Source organism: Pelodiscus sinensis, chromosome 10 (assembly GCF_052426305.1).
Source record: "Pelodiscus sinensis isolate ZL-2025 chromosome 10, ASM5242630v1, whole genome shotgun sequence".
Lineage (NCBI taxonomy): Eukaryota > Metazoa > Chordata > Testudines > Trionychidae > Pelodiscus > Pelodiscus sinensis.
Window position 1 is genome coordinate 7,461,730 of NC_143061.1, and position 23,673 is coordinate 7,485,402.

The 23,673-nt window shown below is 57.4% G+C and overlaps 3 protein-coding genes across 5 annotated transcripts; all 3 read right to left on the reverse strand.

Moving 5' to 3' along the window:
• Positions 1 to 139: 139 nt before the first annotated feature.
• LOC102452720 (mitochondrial ubiquitin ligase activator of nfkb 1-A-like) lies at positions 140 to 7,701 on the reverse strand. The gene is made up of 4 exons (XM_075938110.2): positions 7,435 to 7,701; positions 6,699 to 6,786; positions 6,096 to 6,216; positions 140 to 5,854 (listed from the first exon to the last, which is right to left on the reverse strand). The coding sequence occupies exons 1-4, from the start codon at positions 7,549 to 7,551 to the stop codon at positions 5,128 to 5,130; spliced, it is 1,053 nt and encodes a 350-aa protein (XP_075794225.2). The 5' UTR covers positions 7,552 to 7,701; the 3' UTR covers positions 140 to 5,127.
• A 3,629-nt stretch (positions 7,702 to 11,330) lies between these two features.
• Positions 11,331 to 16,070, reverse strand: LOC149523847 (endothelin-converting enzyme 2-like). 2 transcript variants are annotated; one of them, XM_089780729.1, is made up of 5 exons: positions 15,577 to 16,070; positions 15,064 to 15,127; positions 13,772 to 13,962; positions 13,534 to 13,629; positions 11,331 to 12,930 (listed from the first exon to the last, which is right to left on the reverse strand). In XM_089780729.1, exons 1-5 carry the CDS (start codon positions 15,604 to 15,606, stop codon positions 12,754 to 12,756), a joined length of 558 nt encoding a protein of 185 aa, XP_089636855.1. In that variant the 5' UTR covers positions 15,607 to 16,070; the 3' UTR covers positions 11,331 to 12,753. The 2 variants fall into 2 exon arrangements, with proteins under 2 accessions (XP_089636855.1, XP_089636856.1); XM_089780730.1 differs by lacking the exon at positions 15,064 to 15,127 and having other exon boundaries at positions 15,577 to 16,068.
• A 2,099-nt stretch (positions 16,071 to 18,169) lies between these two features.
• Positions 18,170 to 22,909, reverse strand: LOC149523848 (endothelin-converting enzyme 2-like). 2 transcript variants are annotated; one of them, XM_089780731.1, is made up of 5 exons: positions 22,416 to 22,909; positions 21,903 to 21,966; positions 20,611 to 20,801; positions 20,373 to 20,468; positions 18,170 to 19,769 (listed from the first exon to the last, which is right to left on the reverse strand). In XM_089780731.1, exons 1-5 carry the CDS (start codon positions 22,443 to 22,445, stop codon positions 19,593 to 19,595), a joined length of 558 nt encoding a protein of 185 aa, XP_089636857.1. In that variant the 5' UTR covers positions 22,446 to 22,909; the 3' UTR covers positions 18,170 to 19,592. The 2 variants fall into 2 exon arrangements, with proteins under 2 accessions (XP_089636857.1, XP_089636858.1); XM_089780732.1 differs by lacking the exon at positions 21,903 to 21,966 and having other exon boundaries at positions 22,416 to 22,907.
• Between the last annotated feature and the right edge of the window lie 764 nt (positions 22,910 to 23,673).

Consider the following 23,673-nt stretch of genomic DNA (forward strand, 5'->3'; position numbering starts at 1 on the left):
CTCCGTTATCTTTCCTGGCACAGAAGTTAAACTGACTGATCTGTAGTTTCCTGGGTTTAGATGATACTAAACTGCTCAAGATAGTTAAGACCAAAGCAGACTGTGAAGAGTTTCAAAAAGATCTCACCAAACTAAGTGATTGGGCAACAAAATGGCAAATGAAATTTAATGTTGGTAAATGTAAAGTAATGCACATCAGGAAAAATAATCCCAACTATACATACAGTATGATGAGACTAATTTAGCTACAACTACTCAAAAGAGCGAGCATGGAGTTGTGAATAGTTCTCTGAAAACATCCACTTAGTGTGCAGTGGCAGTCAAAAAAGCAAACACAATGTTAGGAATTATTAAAAAGGAATAGAGAATAGGACAGAGAACATCTTTTTGACTCTCTATAAAACCATGGTACACCCACATCTTGAATACTGCATACAGATGTGGTCACCTCATCACAACAAAGATATAATGGCACTGGCAAAGGTTCAGAAAAGGGCAACAAAAATTATTAGGGGTTTGGAACAGGCCCTATATGAAGAGAGACTAAAAAGACTGGGACTTTTCATCTTAGAAAAGAGGAGACTAAGGGGGGATATGATAGAGGTCTATAAAATCATGACTAGTATGGAAAAAGTAATAAGGAAAAGTTATTTACTTGTTCCCATAATATAAAAACTAGGGGTCACCAAATAAATTAATAGGTAGCAGGTTTAAAACAAACAAAAGGAAGTGTTTCTTTATACAGTGCATGGTCATCCTGTGGAACTCCTTGCCAGAAGAGGTTGTGAAGACCAGGACTTTATCAGGGTTCAAGAAAGAGCTAGATAAATTCATGGAGGTTAGGTCCATCAATGGCTATTAGCCAGGATGGGTAGGAATGGGGTCTCTAGCCTCTGTCAGAGGCTGGAAATGGGTGACAGGTGGGGGATTGCTTGAAGATTCCCTGTTCTGTTTACTCCCTTTGGGGCATCTGGCACTGGTCAATGTTGGAAGACAGGATACAGGATACCTTTGGTCTGACCCAGTACGGCCATTCTTAAGTTCTTATGTAATTTGGGTTCTTTGCATTGCTTTCCCAGATCGGAGGGGCCAGGCTACAGTTGCCTCATGTTTTCAAGTTTTTTCTCTGCACCCAGGGAGCCTAGAAACTTAAAAGCTGAGATTCCCCCCCCATGCTCATGTGACTCTGGGCACTGTGGCTTTAAGGAAAATATCAACAATTGTGAACGTGGGCAATACCATAAACCTGTAGCCTTTCAGGAACTGACCCTACGAGCAGCCATGCCCCTCTCAGGGCCAACTCCAGGCTATGGCTCTCTGCAGGCACATCGGCGCCTCTTCACGTTTTGCAGCTAGGAGCGTCAGCTGAGCCTGCTGTCAGTGAGCTTCGGGCCCTGGCTGCTCCATTCCTTCCAGCGCCAGGGACCTCCCTCTTATGAAAATAAATGATGAACTCTGGCAATGCCAAACAGGCTGGGCTGGGTTTCCAAGGCAACTCGGAGTGTGCGAGCAGGAACAGCAGTGGAGAAGGATGGTGTGGGGTTACCATAGCAACAAGAAGAGCGAGGCTTAGCTTTTCCAAACCTTGCTCCACGTCCATCTCCTCCTTCGGTGGCTGCAGGGCTGGGCCTCGCTGCTGGCTCATCTGGCCTTTGTCCCCTCCTGGCTCGCCAGCAGCAAGGACAGTTGGATGCACGGGGTGTTCGGGGTAAGCGGCCAGCAGGTTGGCCATGCTCAATGGTGGAGAGATTATGCAGGGGCCCGGCAGGACATGGGAGGTAACTGCCCACTACCACCTGCCTCAGCAATGCAGCACCCCCTTTCCTGCATCCATTACCACAAAGAAACCACTTCTGCTCCCCCTTGCGGTAGGACCCCCCCGCTCTAGTGACCCACAAGAGGACAGGACCTGGCTGTGCGCGAGCGATCACTCAAGTTGTTGGTGATTTTACAGGGGCTCCTGGCTGCTGCAGGTGAGCGTTTCTCTCCGCATGACTCGCTCTATACTCAGGGCTGTCCTCAGGTTCCCCGCCGGTTGGGTTTTTTTCCTCTGCCTCTGCAGTGCCTGAAGACCGTCTCTACCAAGCCAACCCTAGCCCCACTGCACCTCACCTCCTGCCATCCCTCTGCAAATACTGTCCCCTCACACCCCCTGCTGGAGGCAGCCAGGAGCGCTCCTGCAGGCAAGGCTACCACTAACAGCAGAGCATGAATCCCTGCAGGGCAGGCTCTCCGCACCAGCTCTCATACAGGCCCCCAGGCCAGAGAGCAAGGAAATGGCGAGCCTGCGCTTGGCACTTGAGCTCTATGCTCATTGCACCAGCCCCCTACTCACTGCTCAGTCTCAGCGCACGCTAATGCTTGGGCCAAGTCGCTTTCCCAGTCGCTCCTGCTCCAAACCTCCCAAAGCACAGGGTGAGACCCAAAGCTATACCCCCTTCCCCCTCCTCCCGAGCCAGGAACGTGGCTGCCGGAGCCACCCTCTCTCTCCCTACTAGGTGGCTACGTGCCAGGTTGAGATGCCCAGAGAATGGCTGCAGCTGGAGGCATTCCGGGGATTTAAGACCCACTGCCGGGAGGTGGCAACTGCACAGGCAGCTAGTAACAAGCAAGGCCCAGCAGCATTGTCACAGCCCCATGACGTAAGGGTCAGAACTCATGGTGAACTTCCTGACCTCTTGCACCCAACTCATCCCTCCACCTGCCCAGCCACAGAGCAGGGAACCCTTGGGGCTGCCAGTGACCTCCCACCCCATGGGGAGGTGGGGGGACAGACAACCCAGAGGGAGGGGAGCTTAGAGAGGGAGGGGCCTAAGGAATTAATACCAATATGCAAAGGAGGGGGAGGGGCTTCTATGGGGAAGAGGTGTAATGGAACAGCAATAAGCTGCCCCAGCAGCATCCTCAGTGACTATCTGGTGTCAGCTAAAGGTAGGCGCACCAGTGATCCCAGGCTCTGTCTTGTGTTTAGCCCAATACTTCCCACTGAAAACCTGCCCCCGGGCTGGTGGGGCTTGAACCCAGACTAGTTTATACAGCTGGGGAGCAGGGGGCTAGAGCCCAGGGCCTCAGTTTCCCTTGGGCTGGAAGCTGCCCACTTTGCAGTGAGAATGCAGGCAAAAGGGCTTGTTCTCCCATCAGCCCCTGCCCCGCCAGACAGTCAAGGCTCCTGCTGTAGGGTGGATCAGTGTCCTGGAGCACCTCTGCACAAACGCCCATGGGCTCTGCCCCCAGCGCCACAACAGGTAAGTGCAGAAACCCTGAGCGGCAGTAGCAAGGGGAAGGGCTTTGCTGTGGGGAGGCTTGCAGTTGGGCTAAGCTAACCCAGGCGCCCCAGATAACTGCAGTAAAAACATGCCAAGTTCCCTCAGTGCAGGGTCATCTTTGAGAGGAGCCTCTTCCCAGCATGCCTTTCAGGGTCTGGCCCTTTAAATCTGGGGAAGCCAAACTACTGCACCCCTAAAGTAGCCATTTTATAACAGGTTGCCTCTCCCTCCCTCCAGCTTAAATACCTCTTGGGATCCTCCCTCTCCCTGGGGTTTCAGCTGCATTCTTTATTTGCCTTGAGGGCTGTTGAAGTGTTCTGTACCCGTAGGGCTGGAGTGTTGAAACCAGCTAGCAAGTGAGGCTTTCCTGTTGCATAATGTGGACTTCTCCTCCTGAGAAAGCACCCAGTCCTGCTCCGTGTAGAGCGTTTCTCTGCCGTGGGCCTATGTAGGTGACCCGTGCAGTACACAGGTTCCCCCCCGACCCTTGTGAAAGTTAGCCCATTCGTCTCCTAGTCTGTGCCTCAAAGAAAGACACAAGGCCAACCTCTGATCCTTCTCTTTATAAATAACCACCAACATTGATTCAGTGAGACCCCCTTGCAGCTATGAGGAAGGCAACACTCCAGTCAGGAGCCTGTAGCTTGCAGGAGCTCTGCAGATTCCCAGCAGGCTTCCCCCAGCACTACAATAGAGTGTGATTGTGCGTGTGTAAATTTACCCTATCCTGGGGTATGGCCTCCATTAGGGCCCCTTTATTCCTCCAGCTTAGGCAGGGGAGCAGAGGGCTGTCTTCCTCCAGGGATCCAACAGCTGGGGGTAGTGAGGAGCCAGGTCTGCTGCAAACCACCCTGTTTGGCAACAGCTACTGCCTCCATCTCTGGCACGTGGGTGTGATGAGGCTGCAAGAGTTGGACAGTGAGGAGGGCACAACATCCTGGCTGCCAGTTTTCGCTCCAGGGGAAGCCTTGCAACTCAACGTCCCCCAGGAGACCAAGAGGGAAAGACAAACATGCTGCTCCCAAGCTGCGTGTCTCTAACCACTGGAAGCGCCAAGCCTGGCTGTTCAGCTGTGCAATGCATGCTGCCCAGCAGCCAGGCCCTCTGGCCTCAGACCCACAGCCCCAAACTACCTCGCAGCTCCCTTCTTCCCCCCAGCTTCTGCCAGCCTCTCTGCAGCACGTTCTCAGGACACCAGTGCCAAAGGTGTGCTAGAAGAATAAACCCTACTGTAACATCCAGCCCTGTGGCGTGGTGTCCAAGCTGCATCCCTGGCCACTGATGAAGCATTGCACCTCAGGCCTGCCGGGCTCCAGCTGGGCTCAGGAAAGGATCTGGAGGAAACTAGCACAAATGCCTCTCCAACCCAGACATGCAGCCTCCCTTCAAACTCCCGCCTGGCTGGAACAGGTGCGGCCCTATTTCCCCTCCCCCGCACTGCCACGATCCTCTTGGGGTAGCAGGTCAAGAGCTGCCCTGTGCTGAGGGAATGGTCCCATCAGACTCTCCTTGCAGTGCTGGGAGCAGATGTGTTACATGGCTGGTGGGGGAGGGGAGTCATCAAGCGCTTCACGCTGAGTGATGCTAGTTTAGGCCACATACTCCAATTTCCACATGACCAGCACCAAAGGGGGAGGAGCATGAGCACATCTCCAGCCCCGCCCCCCCAAAATTGAGCCTAGGGGGCTGGGCTTGCAGCACCCTCCACCCCCAAGGTAGTGGACTCACATCCCACATCACTACACTTGTCAATTGCACATTGCCACACAAGTAGCTGAGGTTTTATGGGCAGAATGGTACTGCCTAATGCCAGGGACGCCTCTGCTCTTGCCCTAGTACAGTTTGAAGCCCCTTCTCCCCCTCAGGCCTGGTAGAGGGGCACTACCCTGTCTATAGGGCTCCTGCAGATGGGGCAGGTGTGGTTAGGCAAGGCCTCAAAGCAGCGGAAACAGCAACAGACATGGCCGCAGCCCAGCAGGACACACTCGCGGGGCCGGGTCAGGCAGATGATGCAGGCATCCTCCAACATCTCCTCCCCAGACTCAGTCGCTGTGTCCTCATTGTACCACAGGGCCTCGAACTCCCGCCGCTGCTCCTCCTGCTCCTGCTTGTGCCGGTGCTGCTGATAGGCCCGGCAGAGGGCATACAGGATCATCCCAACGCCTGCAAAGCCACACAGCACTGCTGCCCCTTTCCAGAAGCTGCTCACTGACTCCATCTCCGCCAGCAGCGTCTGCCAGTCCCCCGGGTTCAGGAAGTAGTCAGACCCATCAGCTGGGGGCTGCAGGTGGAGGGCTCCATCTGGATGTAGGGCCAGCTTCCCGATGCCAGTCAGACTCACTCCCACTCGCAGCATCTCCTCTGTCTCCAGGAGGCCCTTGGGCTTCTCTCCACTCAGGTAGTGACCAATCAGGTCTTTGAAGTGGTGGGTTGGGTGCTGGAAGCGCTCATACACAGTCTCCAGGGGCAGCCGGACAGCCTGCAAAGGGCTCTCCACACTCACCTGTGTCACTGTCTCAGCGCTGGGGGATGCCAGAGCAAAGGGCACCGTGTACACCTGCTCGGAAACCACCCGCTCACTTTCATTCCTGCAACCAATCAAGAGCACAACAGCTGAGCTTGTGGCTCACGAACAGATCTCCAAACCAGCCCAGACCTGCAAAGGACACTGCCTCCACGCAAGAAGGGACCATGACATCAGTGAAGCCCTACCATTCATTGCAGATCAGCTGGCCCCATGTGTTCCCCACACCGACTGAGGCTTGTGCCCCTCTCTTCCTCACTGTTGGCCTATCCTCCCATTCTGGGACTGGCCCAATAACCACTCACCAACTCCGGGCTAGGCTGTTCCAGATCAGCCGATGCTCCTTCAGAACTAGTTTCTGGATCACTCCCTTCAGCTCCTCATGGTGTTGGCTGGACAAAGCTGCTTTTGCTGGCAGGACAATTCCTAAGGAAGAGAGGATGGAGGATAATGCGGAGAGGGTGCGATCTCTGCCACATTAACAGAAGTTCATGGAGCATCTCCAGCTGTAGAATTCCCCTGGGGCTATAATTCAGCACAGCCGGAGACTAGGTTTGACTAGCAGGTTGGTAGAGTTACAGTTGCTTAACTTTGAATCCGCCCTCCCACTCCAGAAATTCAGCTCATTCAGCAGGGGGCAGGTCTCCTCTTTGGAGCCCAGGGAGGACATCCCAGGATGTATTTCTGAAAGGCCTGCAACCAACCCTATCAGTGCCTGCAATGTCCCATAGTGATAGAGATGTAGCCGTGTTAGTCTGGTGTAGCTGAAACAAAATACAGGACTATGTAGCACTTTAAAGACTAACAAGATGCAATGTCCCAGGTACTGGAATGGAGACTCCAAAACACACCAGGGAGTTGCTGCTGTGAAGAGCGCACCAAGCTGGGCAGGGGTGCAGGGATCTTACCTTCTAAGGCAACATAAGGCAGGCACTGGCCACTAGTGGCAGACAGCAGCTCAGGCAGACTATCATCCACCTGAAGCTTCGGGGCCTCCTGCAGAAGCAGAGACCACAAATGAGAGTGAACCTCAGCCGCTTTCGCTGTCACTCCGCTCCCACTGGGGCGACGCCTGCGATCTATCCCCAGGCCTGATTGGGCCCCACCCCCAGAGGGGCCTTCCCTCTTCACTAGGACGGCTCTGGCTCCGGGGCTGGACACGGGGACATCGGCTCACCTGGCCCGCGTTGCTTTGCAAGCCGCGGGCCTTCCAATCAGCCCCCGGGGCAGGAGGATGAGGGCACATTGCAAGGGGATACGGCTCCCGACGGGCATCTCGGCGCTCCCCGACGCAGCCGGCAGCCTCCCGTGCCAGGGGCCCGGCTGCGTCTCGCAGGAGCGAGCCCTCCCGGGGGGGGGGGCGGGCCATGCCGAGCTGGTGAAGCCCGACACGGCCCGGCCTGGGGCGCCTTCCCCACTGGCGCGGGGGGGAGCGGGGACCCTGCGAGCAGAGCGGCGGGGAGCGAGCGGGCAGGGCCGCCCCGTCCGGCTTCCTCTTCCCACCGGGCTGGGAAGCGCTGGAGCGGGGCGGGCTCCGTGGGCCGGGAGCGGGGCCCGCGTGGGGGGGGGTACCTGGACCCGCGTGGGGGGGGTACCTGGACCCGCGTGGGGGGGGGTACCTGGACCCGCGTGGGGGGGGGGTACCTGGACCCGGGCCAGCGCGCGGGCCTTCTTCCTGTAGAGGTAATAGCAGAGGCCGGAGGCGGCCAGGCTGGAGGCCAGGCACAGCAGCTCGCCGGGGCTGACGGGCAGCGCGTCCATGGGGCCGCCCCGGGCCGGGAGCGGGGAGCGTCACCCCGGCCTGGCAGGGACCGTCCCGCTCCCGACGCCCATTAGGGCCCCCAAGAGTCCAGGACCGTCCGGGAACCCGAGCCCCTGCCCCGCCGCGCTGCCCCCTGGGAGACGGAGTCCGCCCGCGCCCGGCTCCTGGGCGCCGCCGCGGTGCCGAGAGCACGTGGAACTACACTTCCCAGCGTGCCCCGCGCCGCGCTCTGGAACTACCGCTCCCATCGAGCTTTGCGCCGCGCGGACTTCGAAGGGGGCGGCCCAGCGCCAGCGACTACAGTTCCCGTGAGGCATTGCGGCGAACGCGCTGGGAAGCGGCTCTCTAGGACGGGCCTGCAGCCCGGCCGTTAACACAGGACTTTAGGGCTGGTGCTGGGCCAGCGGTAACAGAGCCCCCTGGTGGGCGCGAGGGGCTGGTGCTGTACCCATGGGACGGTGCCGGGGAGGTGGTTACGGAGCCCCCTGGTGGGCGCGAGGGGCTGGTGCTGTACCCATGGGGCGGTGCAGGGGGGGTGGTTACGGAGCCCCCTGGTGGGCGCGAGGGGCTGGTGCTGTACCCATGGGGCGGTGCCGGGGAGGTGGTTACGGAGCCCCCTGGTGGGCGCGAGGGGCTGGTGCTGTACCCATGGGGCGGTGCAGGGGAGGTGGTTACGGAGCCCCCTGGTGGGCGCGAGGGGCTGGTGCTGTACCCATGGGGCGGTGCAGGGGAGGTGGTTACGGAGCCCCCTGGTGGGCGCGAGGGGCTGGTGCTGTACCCATAGGGCGGTGCAGGGGAGGTGGTTACGGAGCCCCCTGGTGGGCGCGAGGGGCTGGTGCTGTACCCATGGGGCGGTGCAGGGGAGGTGGTTACGGAGCCCCCTGGTGGGCGCGAGGGGCTGGTGCTGTACCCATGGGGCGGTGCAGGGGGGGTGGTTACGGAGCCCCCTGGTGGGCGCGAGGGGCTGGTGCTGTACCCATGGGGCGGTGCAGGGGAGGTGGTTACGGAGCCCCCTGGTGGGCGCGAGGGGCTGGTGCTGTACCCATGGGGCGGTGCAGGGGAGGTGGTTACGGAGCCCCCTGGTGGGCGCGAGGGGCTGGTGCTGGGGCGGGGGGTAACAAGGCCCAGATGGGGCACAGGGGGCTAGTGCCCCCAGCTGTCCTAGAAACACACATGGAGGTGTGCAGCAGCACTGGTATCTTGAATAGGGCTTTGCCGTGGGGATGCTCAAGCCTGACTAGGCTAACCCAGGCACCAATCAGTTGAGTTAACAGCAGTGAATACCCAGGGAATGGAGAGAGGGGCTGGGTTAAGGGAGAGAAAAGCAATTTGGTCACCAGTTAATCCCACCAGCCCCCCTCCAGCCTACACAGAACTGTGGTGTGTTCCAAGGAGAAGCAGTAAGGCTATTCCTATACAATAGCTGCCTGGGCAGAGGCAAGTAGAGGATGGGTTAGTTCTGGGTGGGTCCATACCAGTGTTCCTTGTAAGCTGGGCACTTGTGCAACCATTCAGAAGTGATTCAAATCCTGCCCATCTGATTAGCAGGGCACCCACAGCTCGGTTCTCTGTTTCTACTGGTGGTGCACATTTGCACATACCTTGGTGCACATAAAACAATGTATTCCGCACATGGATGGAAAAAATCCGTCATGAATGGACCAATATTCTCACTAATCTTTTCCATTCCCAAAGAAGCTGGAGGAGGCCTCTGTCCCTCCCTTCTTCTTGAAGCCCAGACCTTCTGAGCCTTTCAGGGAGTTCAGGCTTCAAGGAGGAGGAGAGGATGAAAGCTGGAGGTAGGATGGAGTTTTCGGAGCTTTCATTTCCTTCTGGAAATTGCCAGCCACTCGGTAGCCTTGTAACCTCTCTAACCCGCACCCCAAGCCAGGACTCTAGGGTTCCCTGGGTTGCAATGCTGACAGGGAAGCCGCTTCTTCTGGCAGCTCTGGGAGGGACCAACCTCCTGCCTCAGCTTCAGAGTCCACCATTGCTGGCCAAAGGTAGGATTGAGTCCTTCCCCTCTGACTCTTTGCTGCCTGATCCTGGTGCTGCCGCTTCTCCATTCAGGGCCTGGCTGGCACGCAGGGCCACACTACAGTGAACCCATGTGAAGAAGCTGAGCCTGAGGAGCTGGTGGCGTGGACAGGTGTGTAAGCTGGCCCACCAGATGCAGAGCTGGAAAACCTGTTTCTTCCCCAGTGTTATGCAGCCTGCTCAACTTGAGCTGATAATGCCACAGAAGAATCCACCTTGCTTCTAGCTGCCTTGAAAGCATGGGACAGGGCTAGGCTGGGGGCTTCTATTTCCTGGGATCATCATTATCATCGTGATGGGCTGGGCGGGTCAGGGAGCCCTATCCCTTGAGGTCAGGGCTCAGTCTGTTCTCGCTCAGTAGCGACAGAGCTGTTACTATCCAGCTGTCCCATGTGAAATGAGTAGCAGGTCCAGCATCCAGTGGAGAAAGGACCACATCGCAGTGGGCAGTAATTGGCTTCCTTGTTGGCCAGGGAGTGAGTGGGTAGTGGAGACTGTTCCTCCCTGCAGAAGGTTCCCTGGGGGGTGGGGAGAGTTGTGCTGACAGTGGGCAGCGTGAGGGTTACCCTGCTGCTGTCCAGGTAGGACTGCTCTGTGGATACGCACTGCCTCAGCCTCCAGGACTGTCAGTCCAGCGCTTTGAAGCACGGCTAAATTCCCTTGACAAATGTAAATCCAACAGCATGAAATGGAACCCAGTTCCTGGTGACAGTTGGGGGAGATTTGCTAGTTTGGGGGGTGCCTGTCCCTATGCTGCCAGGTGCTCCAACATGTGCTGTTCAGTGCTGGGGAGGAAGCGGACCTTACTGTACAGGGGGTGGCTGGCCCTTACCTGAATGGACACCTGGGCTCCATCAGCAAAGGGGGCTCACATTGCTTTTCTATGTGCAGGGGGGTTACAGGGGGGTTACTGAGGCCTATTTCCTTAGCAAATCAGAATGACTCCAACTGGGATTAGTGTCACCCATCTCCCTTAGGCGAGCAGCTTTCCCTGGTGAGAGACGAACTGTCCTGCCCCCCGGAGACTCAGCCCTGCCTATGTCACTCTTCTAGGAGGCCTTAGAGGGGGGTAAATAGAGGAAACCAGTGAAGTTGGTGGTGGGTTAGTTTGTTTGACTGACCTCACTTGTACATTTGCAAACTTGCTCATTTTTTTATGTGTCACTTAATTTCCAGACTGTTTAAGGTTGTTTAATAAACGAGAGCATCCACAAAAGTCTCTGCTAGATTTTTCCAATCTTAACTCCAGTTTAACAAAAGCTCCCCTGCTCAGTGCTTGGGGAATTTCCTTTGGTTTTTTAGAAGTGTAAGATGTATTCAGTGTCAGGATTTCCCCAGGGCCTTGCATGTGGCACTTCCCAGACTCCACCCCACCGTGAGTCTGTGTTTCCACACACCCCAGAATCCAGCCCTTCCCCCTGAGAACCTTGAAAGCGGTAATCCGTGAGGGGGTGGCGCATTTTGAGAGTTTTGCCGTAGGGCAGATGAGGAGAGGCGGAGAAGGAGAAAAGAGCAGCAAAAACTGCCCCACATCCCTCCGATAGCCACCAGCACCTGCAACTTCCAAAATAAGACCAGAGGCTCCAGCATTGGGCTGGTCAGCCATCTATGGATCCACAAATAGAAAGGTGAAAGGAAGTCATTCTACTCGTTATCGAGTGACCGCTGAGAGAGAGAGGGTGTTTATCCCCTGCGACCCGGGGACCATGCAGAGTTAAGAACGCCACGGAGCCCAGTGTGAAAGTGGAAACTGCTTTTAATTGTTAAATAAATCCATTGATGACCACCCAAAGCTAGTCCAAGGCACCAATCCCCACCCTGACCAATCTATTAAAGCAAATGGGGAGTTTCTAAGCCAAGCTGGTTTTGGATTACAATGAGCCTAAGTTAAGACGATGCCCTGGAAGCAAGAGCAGCTCACCTTCTGAAGCTCCCAGCCTCGGATGCCTTGTCCGATCCCCCTCAAACGACCCAGAAAAAGCCTGCCCTGGCATACAGCTGGGTTACTAGAGGGAAGCTGGGAAGGGATTGGAGTTGGTATAGAACAAGCGGCTTGTTTCAGGGCTAATCCCAGGGAAGGTCCCCTAGTCAGCAGAGATCCTCAGGGCATTAACTGCTGCTGTTCCATTTAGTTTAAAAAGATAAAAAAATGCTTGTGGACGTTCTCCACCTGCCAGCCTGACACTAGAGGGCGCTGCACTGCTGCCCTTCCGACAGAGATAATGCCCCACCTCCCCGTGCCCATTGGCGGTAGGGGAAGCTGCACAGCTGCCCTTTGTGCCGTGTTCTATCTCCCTGCACCCCAACCTGGCAACGGGAGCACTGGGCTGTCATCCCTCCCACCCCAGACGTGCCCATCTCCAGGATGCTCTGCCCCATCCCACCCAATGCTCTTTTAACTGGCCTTTACTCCAGCGTTTTAATTCAGATCCCATCCTCTTCCTTGCTACGGTGCCGGTGCTGCCCCCTGCTGGGGTCATTGCAGAACGACAGTGGTATTAACCGTGCCATGAACCTGCTCTAGCAGAGGGGGTGTCACAGCAGTTAGATCGCCCAGGCCCTGTCTGCCCCGCAACTCGCAGCATTGCCCTAGTTGGAGGAGCTGCACCCAGGCTAGACTCACAGGTCTGCAAGGAAAAAGCTGGTGTTGGCCAAAGTGAGCCAGCAAAGGTAGTCTCACCCTGTGGTCTGGTTGGGTGGGCAAGTCCCGCTGACCCCCGGTTGTGGGGCTGGGGGAGCCGGGTGATTGGTTGGAGCGGGACTCAGGCAGGAGACCCTGGGCTGGCACTCCTTGCGACGAGAAGGCGGGCAGTGGTGGCAGGTGCTGATAAGGCAGGTAGGGTCAATTGTGCAGGGGCTGACCAAAGCAGATGAGCTGAGTCCCAGGCTCCACCCAGCAGGAAGTGCAGGATAAGGCTCCTACACTCCCTCCTGGGCCTCTGTCTGGTCGGAGGAGCCTGCAGCCTGCACGGGACAAGCCACAACAGCTGAGGCCACTGACTGCTCCTTGAGATACCCCACGTGTCCCCATAGAAGGGGCAGGGGACATGGCTCTGGGGCTCTACATGGGTGCTCCTGGCTGCCTGCATCCTGGGGAAATTGGTTGGTTGTGTATGTACAGCGTCACTGTCCCGTTCCCTGGCTGCGCGCCTGCCGGCCCCTCTCTACCACACCTCGCAGTGTTTGCCGGGGTTCATGGGCGAGCCCACCGGGCACTTAAAGTGCTCCACAAAATCCCTGGAGTTGCTGAGGGTGCCGATGACCCGGAACTTGTCTGGACTGTGTGGATCGGTGACCAGCCCCTCGTGGGAGCTCTCTGGCGTGCGCACGGAGCACCACACCTGTGCGAGGGACACAAGGGCCAGGGTTAGGGAGGCAGGGACCCAGCCTGGTCTTCAACCCAAGCCCCAGCCTGACTTCCAGGCAACAGCTGAGACAGGGAGTGTGCCTCCCAATGCAGAAACTGGCCCGTCAGGGAGGTGGTGAATAGAGCTAGGGTAAGGGAAGGTGGAGTACTCGCCGGGAGTGGGCCAGACCGTAGGTAGGACTGTGCTGGGCCAGGGTGGTCCATTTGGCCTCCCTGAGGATCTCATGGTTCTTGTCTCCTGAGTTCCTTTAAAAGCCATGGCTCATTGCTCCCAAATGAACTAGCCAGGAGCAGTGGGTTAGCACTGGGGCACTGGCAGAGCGTTAGTGGGGCGAGGGGAGACAGGAAGGGAGCCCGGGGCTGTGGGTCAGCTGTGAGAGACATCAGCAGAGCAGTGTGTGGGGAGCCCAGGACTGGGATAGCAGGGTCTGCAGGCTGAGGGGCCTCAGCAGAGCAGTGTGGGTAGGTGGGTGGGCATGACTTAGAACTGGAATAACTGGGGGAGGGGGACTGTGGGCACTGGCAGGGTGGGGGAGAGGCAGCCTAGCTAAGCTGTTTTCACATCTCCGAGCCATACCTGTGCGAACCCTACAAAGAAGAGCTGGTTGTTGGTGAGCCCCACGGCAGGCAGGTGCATCTCCTCCCCGTTCTTCTGCAGCCAGGCTTTGTAGGCCTGCAATGAATCACCGGGGCATGCCATGACGTGGCAGCAAACACCGAGTGATGCTTCCCACAGAATCCGGGGCAGTGGGAATTGAACCCTGGGATCTGCTTCCCATCCCCCAGCGGAAGGGCAGGCGGACTGGGTTACTCACATTGTATGCTGTCTTCAGGCCCCCGTTGTCGGCAATGTTCTCGCCCAGGGTCTGCTTGCCGTTGACGTGCTCCCCATTCACCATGTACTTGTTGTACTGCTCCATCATGCACTCGGTCCGGTTCTTAAAGGCCTCCAGGGAGGAGTTCTGCCACCAGGGACGCAGATTTCCCTCCTTGTCGTACTCTCGGCCTGGAAGACAACCGGCTATGTTATTACATGGCCGGAGGAGGAGCTACCGGAAGGGACAGCGCTAGGAGATCTGTCACCTGCACCCATCTCTGGTGCCCTCTGCTCCAGCGACCCACAGGGGAACCGAGCCCCAACTCACAACACAGTCTCAGTTCCGTCTCGAGTGACCCCCAGCCTGGAGGCTCTTGTGGGCAACCCAAAGGCTGAGGTAAGTTACAAGGCTCTATGTGACGGCTCGACAGGGATCTTAAGCCTGCTGCCCGTGAGTGGGTGTGTCTGGCGGGGAGTGGAACTGCTGAAATGGAGAGGGGCATGAAAAGGGTAAAATCAGAGCCACACACCAGTCAAGGTCAGGATGGGGCTGGAACAGCTGCTCTATGGGCTTCAGGATTCGTCCTTAGCCATGGTGCTCCTGTGAGTGAGCAACAGGAAAAGGGCAGGATCACGTCCCAGGATCTTCTATGGCCAGGTGGCTGTGCAGCCTTGGAGACTGACAGCCTCATCTCCCCAGCAGGACCTGCCTGGGCTTCCCCCAGCTTGTTGGCACCGCTCTAGAAGAGGTCACCCCTCATGGTCTGCTCGGTCCCTAGTGTCTTCAGTCGCTAACACTGGGGCAATTGGTGCTGATGGCTTTTCTGTCTGCCAGGGACCGGCCGGGATCCCGGCTCGCTTCGCCTCGGCCACCAAAGAGCCATGGATGACTTGCTCCTTCCCTGCCACCCAGCTGTGAACCAGCAGCCTCGAGGAGAAAGTCTCCATGCCTGTTTTCAGCATGCTGAGCCTACCAGCCCCCACCCTGATGGTGGCTCTCTCCATACCCCTGTCAGTGTGGGAACTCCACCTGCTTCTCAGCCAGACCCAAGGAGTGACTCTTGGCAGGGAGGCCCCAATAACCCCCAAACTGCCCTTTGTGTTCCACCATTGGCTGTGGCCTAGCAACACTGCACAGCATGCAGAGAGAGGATGCAAACAAAACAAACGCAAGTCCTGCTGGAGAAGGGGCAGATCCCCAATTGCCACAAGAAGCAGTGGGGAGGGGGGGGAGACTGGGAATCGCCAGCCACTAGCCATGGCCCGAGATGCAGAGGCATGGGTCCTCACCAAGCAGATGGAGCAGAAGCGAAAGCTGCACAGAGAAGCCTGGGGAGATGCCTGCAGGTGTCACCTGGGGAGACAGGAGGACAAAGAGATGGGGAGGAGGGCCAGCCGAGGGGAAAGGACATCTCGAGGGCTGTGGAGAAGCTAAGGTGGGCAAGGGGTGTTGGCCATGCTGCAAGATGACGTGGGGAAGCATAGGATGGAATGGATGGCAAGGCCATTGGTGGCCCAGAGGAGAGTGATGTTGGGAACCTTGATGCGTACAGGACAGAGGTGCTGGGCAGCTCCATGGTGCAGAGGGCAGGATGAGGCTGCGATGAAGAGGCAAGTGGAGCAGGGAGCACTGTGCGGGGGGAGGAGCTAGCGTCACCTCTATCCTGTATAAGGACTGTTTGCTTAGTGGTCCCGGACCCAGCGTCCTTTCTGGTAGTGCCCCTGGAGCATGCTTGGAGTGGCAGGCATGTGCGTGAGATCAGGGAGCCAAGAGGGGAGCCTGATGGGCCAACTGGGTCCTACCTTGGTCATCGAACGCGTGCGTGAGCTCATGTCCCATCACTACCCCGATGCCGCCGAAGTTGAGGGCCCTGGGTAAAGCCAAAGAGACACCCTAGTTTATTGCCTGAGCTCTTAACCTGGCCCTTATCACAGTGGCATTGGAGCCTCCCTGGTTGCTGTGTATGCAGGGGAGTGAGCCAGCCCATGCTGCGTTCCCTGGTGCCCTTTCGATGAGCAGCCCGTGCTGAGTGCCGGGCCTGGGTGCCCGGTGAGACTCCACTGACCAGAGCTAGGAAACCCGCTCAGACGGGCCCGGAACGCTGCACTAGCAGCGCAGGCTTGGAGCAGGTCCTTCCCTCGCCTCAGCGTCACTCCAGGGCAAAGCATAAACTCTGCCCAGCCAAGGGCTACAGTGCCAGCTTGCTGGGAGCCCAAGGCTGGCACATAAAAGACATAGAGCAGATCTGCCCTCAGTTGCCCTCATTAACTCAGAAGCCTGGCGTGTGGGGAAGACCGCCAGGTCTAGCAACGGGCCTGGCCATGCAGACAGAGCAATGCATGCTGGGGCTTTCACCTGGGCGACTGGCAGGGCAGGGAATTCCCTTGTCTCTGTTCTACGGGCCCCTGGCACTGTGGAGCTCACTGCTGGTGAATTGGGGGCTGCAAAGGAATGGGAAGGGGGAGGAAATAGGGGAAGAAAGGAGGAATCGGAATCTGCAGGGGAATTGGGGTGGCTTCAAGAGAACTGGTGAATGGAATTTTAGGGGGCTGATGGGGGGATCAGAGGGGCTGCAGGGGGCTCAGGTGCTGGCATGAGGGAGGCCAGAGGGCCTGGACAGGGCAGGGATACTCACAATCTCCTTGCTGTCCTTGTCGAAGGTGGCTTTCACAAACAAGGAGCCCAGGGCGAAGCCCAGCGTGTCGTCCGTGTTGGAGATGCAGGTCTGCCAGCGAGGGGTGGACAGGTGTGTAACAGCGTGGACAGGTGTGTAAGCTGGCCCACCAGATGCAGAGCTGGAAAACCTGTTTCTTCCCCAGTGTTATGCAGCCTGCTCAACTTGAGCTGATAATGCCACAGAAGAATCCACCTTGCTTCTAGCTGCCTTGAAAGCATGGGACAGGGCTAGGCTGGGGGCTTCTATTTCCTGGGATCATCATTATCATCGTGATGGGCTGGGCGGGTCAGGGAGCCCTATCCCTTGAGGTCAGGGCTCAGTCTGTTCTCGCTCAGTAGCGACAGAGCTGTTACTATCCAGCTGTCCCATGTGAAATGAGTAGCAGGTCCAGCATCCAGTGGAGAAAGGACCACATCGCAGTGGGCAGTAATTGGCTTCCTTGTTGGCCAGGGAGTGAGTGGGTAGTGGAGACTGTTCCTCCCTGCAGAAGGTTCCCTGGGGGGTGGGGAGAGTTGTGCTGACAGTGGGCAGCGTGAGGGTTACCCTGCTGCTGTCCAGGTAGGACTGCTCTGTGGATACGCACTGCCTCAGCCTCCAGGACTGTCAGTCCAGCGCTTTGAAGCACGGCTAAATTCCCTTGACAAATGTAAATCCAACAGCATGAAATGGAACCCAGTTCCTGGTGACAGTTGGGGGAGATTTGCTAGTTTGGGGGGTGCCTGTCCCTATGCTGCCAGGTGCTCCAACATGTGCTGTTCAGTGCTGGGGAGGAAGCGGACCTTACTGTACAGGGGGTGGCTGGCCCTTACCTGAATGGACACCTGGGCTCCATCAGCAAAGGGGGCTCACATTGCTTTTCTATGTGCAGGGGGGTTACAGGGGGGTTACTGAGGCCTATTTCCTTAGCAAATCAGAATGACTCCAACTGGGATTAGTGTCACCCATCTCCCTTAGGCGAGCAGCTTTCCCTGGTGAGAGACGAACTGTCCTGCCCCCCGGAGACTCAGCCCTGCCTATGTCACTCTTCTAGGAGGCCTTAGAGGGGGGTAAATAGAGGAAACCAGTGAAGTTGGTGGTGGGTTAGTTTGTTTGACTGACCTCACTTGTACATTTGCAAACTTGCTCATTTTTTTATGTGTCACTTAATTTCCAGACTGTTTAAGGTTGTTTAATAAACGAGAGCATCCACAAAAGTCTCTGCTAGATTTTTCCAATCTTAACTCCAGTTTAACAAAAGCTCCCCTGCTCAGTGCTTGGGGAATTTCCTTTGGTTTTTTAGAAGTGTAAGATGTATTCAGTGTCAGGATTTCCCCAGGGCCTTGCATGTGGCACTTCCCAGACTCCACCCCACCGTGAGTCTGTGTTTCCACACACCCCAGAATCCAGCCCTTCCCCCTGAGAACCTTGAAAGCGGTAATCCGTGAGGGGGTGGCGCATTTTGAGAGTTTTGCCGTAGGGCAGATGAGGAGAGGCGGAGAAGGAGAAAAGAGCAGCAAAAACTGCCCCACATCCCTCCGATAGCCACCAGCACCTGCAACTTCCAAAATAAGACCAGAGGCTCCAGCATTGGGCTGGTCAGCCATCTATGGATCCACAAATAGAAAGGTGAAAGGAAGTCATTCTACTCGTTATCGAGTGACCGCTGAGAGAGAGAGGGTGTTTATCCCCTGCGACCCGGGGACCATGCAGAGTTAAGAACGCCACGGAGCCCAGTGTGAAAGTGGAAACTGCTTTTAATTGTTAAATAAATCCATTGATGACCACCCAAAGCTAGTCCAAGGCACCAATCCCCACCCTGACCAATCTATTAAAGCAAATGGGGAGTTTCTAAGCCAAGCTGGTTTTGGATTACAATGAGCCTAAGTTAAGACGATGCCCTGGAAGCAAGAGCAGCTCACCTTCTGAAGCTCCCAGCCTCGGATGCCTTGTCCGATCCCCCTCAAACGACCCAGAAAAAGCCTGCCCTGGCATACAGCTGGGTTACTAGAGGGAAGCTGGGAAGGGATTGGAGTTGGTATAGAACAAGCGGCTTGTTTCAGGGCTAATCCCAGGGAAGGTCCCCTAGTCAGCAGAGATCCTCAGGGCATTAACTGCTGCTGTTCCATTTAGTTTAAAAAGATAAAAAAATGCTTGTGGACGTTCTCCACCTGCCAGCCTGACACTAGAGGGCGCTGCACTGCTGCCCTTCCGACAGAGATAATGCCCCACCTCCCCGTGCCCATTGGCGGTAGGGGAAGCTGCACAGCTGCCCTTTGTGCCGTGTTCTATCTCCCTGCACCCCAACCTGGCAACGGGAGCACTGGGCTGTCATCCCTCCCACCCCAGACGTGCCCATCTCCAGGATGCTCTGCCCCATCCCACCCAATGCTCTTTTAACTGGCCTTTACTCCAGCGTTTTAATTCAGATCCCATCCTCTTCCTTGCTACGGTGCCGGTGCTGCCCCCTGCTGGGGTCATTGCAGAACGACAGTGGTATTAACCGTGCCATGAACCTGCTCTAGCAGAGGGGGTGTCACAGCAGTTAGATCGCCCAGGCCCTGTCTGCCCCGCAACTCGCAGCATTGCCCTAGTTGGAGGAGCTGCACCCAGGCTAGACTCACAGGTCTGCAAGGAAAAAGCTGGTGTTGGCCAAAGTGAGCCAGCAAAGGTAGTCTCACCCTGTGGTCTGGTTGGGTGGGCAAGTCCCGCTGACCCCCGGTTGTGGGGCTGGGGGAGCCGGGTGATTGGTTGGAGCGGGACTCAGGCAGGAGACCCTGGGCTGGCACTCCTTGCGACGAGAAGGCGGGCAGTGGTGGCAGGTGCTGATAAGGCAGGTAGGGTCAATTGTGCAGGGGCTGACCAAAGCAGATGAGCTGAGTCCCAGGCTCCACCCAGCAGGAAGTGCAGGATAAGGCTCCTACACTCCCTCCTGGGCCTCTGTCTGGTCGGAGGAGCCTGCAGCCTGCACGGGACAAGCCACAACAGCTGAGGCCACTGACTGCTCCTTGAGATACCCCACGTGTCCCCATAGAAGGGGCAGGGGACATGGCTCTGGGGCTCTACATGGGTGCTCCTGGCTGCCTGCATCCTGGGGAAATTGGTTGGTTGTGTATGTACAGCGTCACTGTCCCGTTCCCTGGCTGCGCGCCTGCCGGCCCCTCTCTACCACACCTCGCAGTGTTTGCCGGGGTTCATGGGCGAGCCCACCGGGCACTTAAAGTGCTCCACAAAATCCCTGGAGTTGCTGAGGGTGCCGATGACCCGGAACTTGTCTGGACTGTGTGGATCGGTGACCAGCCCCTCGTGGGAGCTCTCTGGCGTGCGCACGGAGCACCACACCTGTGCGAGGGACACAAGGGCCAGGGTTAGGGAGGCAGGGACCCAGCCTGGTCTTCAACCCAAGCCCCAGCCTGACTTCCAGGCAACAGCTGAGACAGGGAGTGTGCCTCCCAATGCAGAAACTGGCCCGTCAGGGAGGTGGTGAATAGAGCTAGGGTAAGGGAAGGTGGAGTACTCGCCGGGAGTGGGCCAGACCGTAGGTAGGACTGTGCTGGGCCAGGGTGGTCCATTTGGCCTCCCTGAGGATCTCATGGTTCTTGTCTCCTGAGTTCCTTTAAAAGCCATGGCTCATTGCTCCCAAATGAACTAGCCAGGAGCAGTGGGTTAGCACTGGGGCACTGGCAGAGCGTTAGTGGGGCGAGGGGAGACAGGAAGGGAGCCCGGGGCTGTGGGTCAGCTGTGAGAGACATCAGCAGAGCAGTGTGTGGGGAGCCCAGGACTGGGATAGCAGGGTCTGCAGGCTGAGGGGCCTCAGCAGAGCAGTGTGGGTAGGTGGGTGGGCATGACTTAGAACTGGAATAACTGGGGGAGGGGGACTGTGGGCACTGGCAGGGTGGGGGAGAGGCAGCCTAGCTAAGCTGTTTTCACATCTCCGAGCCATACCTGTGCGAACCCTACAAAGAAGAGCTGGTTGTTGGTGAGCCCCACGGCAGGCAGGTGCATCTCCTCCCCGTTCTTCTGCAGCCAGGCTTTGTAGGCCTGCAATGAATCACCGGGGCATGCCATGACGTGGCAGCAAACACCGAGTGATGCTTCCCACAGAATCCGGGGCAGTGGGAATTGAACCCTGGGATCTGCTTCCCATCCCCCAGCGGAAGGGCAGGCGGACTGGGTTACTCACATTGTATGCTGTCTTCAGGCCCCCGTTGTCGGCAATGTTCTCGCCCAGGGTCTGCTTGCCGTTGACGTGCTCCCCATTCACCATGTACTTGTTGTACTGCTCCATCATGCACTCGGTCCGGTTCTTAAAGGCCTCCAGGGAGGAGTTCTGCCACCAGGGACGCAGATTTCCCTCCTTGTCGTACTCTCGGCCTGGAAGACAACCGGCTATGTTATTACATGGCCGGAGGAGGAGCTACCGGAAGGGACAGCGCTAGGAGATCTGTCACCTGCACCCATCTCTGGTGCCCTCTGCTCCAGCGACCCACAGGGGAACCGAGCCCCAACTCACAACACAGTCTCAGTTCCGTCTCGAGTGACCCCCAGCCTGGAGGCTCTTGTGGGCAACCCAAAGGCTGAGGTAAGTTACAAGGCTCTATGTGACGGCTCGACAGGGATCTTAAGCCTGCTGCCCGTGAGTGGGTGTGTCTGGCGGGGAGTGGAACTGCTGAAATGGAGAGGGGCATGAAAAGGGTAAAATCAGAGCCACACACCAGTCAAGGTCAGGATGGGGCTGGAACAGCTGCTCTATGGGCTTCAGGATTCGTCCTTAGCCATGGTGCTCCTGTGAGTGAGCAACAGGAAAAGGGCAGGATCACGTCCCAGGATCTTCTATGGCCAGGTGGCTGTGCAGCCTTGGAGACTGACAGCCTCATCTCCCCAGCAGGACCTGCCTGGGCTTCCCCCAGCTTGTTGGCACCGCTCTAGAAGAGGTCACCCCTCATGGTCTGCTCGGTCCCTAGTGTCTTCAGTCGCTAACACTGGGGCAATTGGTGCTGATGGCTTTTCTGTCTGCCAGGGACCGGCCGGGATCCCGGCTCGCTTCGCCTCGGCCACCAAAGAGCCATGGATGACTTGCTCCTTCCCTGCCACCCAGCTGTGAACCAGCAGCCTCGAGGAGAAAGTCTCCATGCCTGTTTTCAGCATGCTGAGCCTACCAGCCCCCACCCTGATGGTGGCTCTCTCCATACCCCTGTCAGTGTGGGAACTCCACCTGCTTCTCAGCCAGACCCAAGGAGTGACTCTTGGCAGGGAGGCCCCAATAACCCCCAAACTGCCCTTTGTGTTCCACCATTGGCTGTGGCCTAGCAACACTGCACAGCATGCAGAGAGAGGATGCAAACAAAACAAACGCAAGTCCTGCTGGAGAAGGGGCAGATCCCCAATTGCCACAAGAAGCAGTGGGGAGGGGGGGGAGACTGGGAATCGCCAGCCACTAGCCATGGCCCGAGATGCAGAGGCATGGGTCCTCACCAAGCAGATGGAGCAGAAGCGAAAGCTGCACAGAGAAGCCTGGGGAGATGCCTGCAGGTGTCACCTGGGGAGACAGGAGGACAAAGAGATGGGGAGGAGGGCCAGCCGAGGGGAAAGGACATCTCGAGGGCTGTGGAGAAGCTAAGGTGGGCAAGGGGTGTTGGCCATGCTGCAAGATGACGTGGGGAAGCATAGGATGGAATGGATGGCAAGGCCATTGGTGGCCCAGAGGAGAGTGATGTTGGGAACCTTGATGCGTACAGGACAGAGGTGCTGGGCAGCTCCATGGTGCAGAGGGCAGGATGAGGCTGCGATGAAGAGGCAAGTGGAGCAGGGAGCACTGTGCGGGGGGAGGAGCTAGCGTCACCTCTATCCTGTATAAGGACTGTTTGCTTAGTGGTCCCGGACCCAGCGTCCTTTCTGGTAGTGCCCCTGGAGCATGCTTGGAGTGGCAGGCATGTGCGTGAGATCAGGGAGCCAAGAGGGGAGCCTGATGGGCCAACTGGGTCCTACCTTGGTCATCGAACGCGTGCGTGAGCTCATGTCCCATCACTACCCCGATGCCGCCGAAGTTGAGGGCCCTGGGTAAAGCCAAAGAGACACCCTAGTTTATTGCCTGAGCTCTTAACCTGGCCCTTATCACAGTGGCATTGGAGCCTCCCTGGTTGCTGTGTATGCAGGGGAGTGAGCCAGCCCATGCTGCGTTCCCTGGTGCCCTTTCGATGAGCAGCCCGTGCTGAGTGCCGGGCCTGGGTGCCCGGTGAGACTCCACTGACCAGAGCTAGGAAACCCGCTCAGACGGGCCCGGAACGCTGCACTAGCAGCGCAGGCTTGGAGCAGGTCCTTCCCTCGCCTCAGCGTCACTCCAGGGCAAAGCATAAACTCTGCCCAGCCAAGGGCTACAGTGCCAGCTTGCTGGGAGCCCAAGGCTGGCACATAAAAGACATAGAGCAGATCTGCCCTCAGTTGCCCTCATTAACTCAGAAGCCTGGCGTGTGGGGAAGACCGCCAGGTCTAGCAACGGGCCTGGCCATGCAGACAGAGCAATGCATGCTGGGGCTTTCACCTGGGCGACTGGCAGGGCAGGGAATTCCCTTGTCTCTGTTCTACGGGCCCCTGGCACTGTGGAGCTCACTGCTGGTGAATTGGGGGCTGCAAAGGAATGGGAAGGGGGAGGAAATAGGGGAAGAAAGGAGGAATCGGAATCTGCAGGGGAATTGGGGTGGCTTCAAGAGAACTGGTGAATGGAATTTTAGGGGGCTGATGGGGGGATCAGAGGGGCTGCAGGGGGCTCAGGTGCTGGCATGAGGGAGGCCAGAGGGCCTGGACAGGGCAGGGATACTCACAATCTCCTTGCTGTCCTTGTCGAAGGTGGCTTTCACAAACAAGGAGCCCAGGGCGAAGCCCAGCGTGTCGTCCGTGTTGGAGATGCAGGTCTGCCAGCGAGGGGTGGACAGGTGTGTAACAGCGTGGACAGGTGTGTAAGCTGGCCCACCAGATGCAGAGCTGGAAAACCTGTTTCTTCCCCAGTGTTATGCAGCCTGCTCAACTTGAGCTGATAATGCCACAGAAGAATCCACCTTGCTTCTAGCTGCCTTGAAAGCATGGGACAGGGCTAGGCTGGGGGCTTCTATTTCCTGGGATCATCATTATCATCGTGATGGGCTGGGCGGGTCAGGGAGCCCTATCCCTTGAGGTCAGGGCTCAGTCTGTTCTCGCTCAGTAGCGACAGAGCTGTTACTATCCAGCTGTCCCATGTGAAATGAGTAGC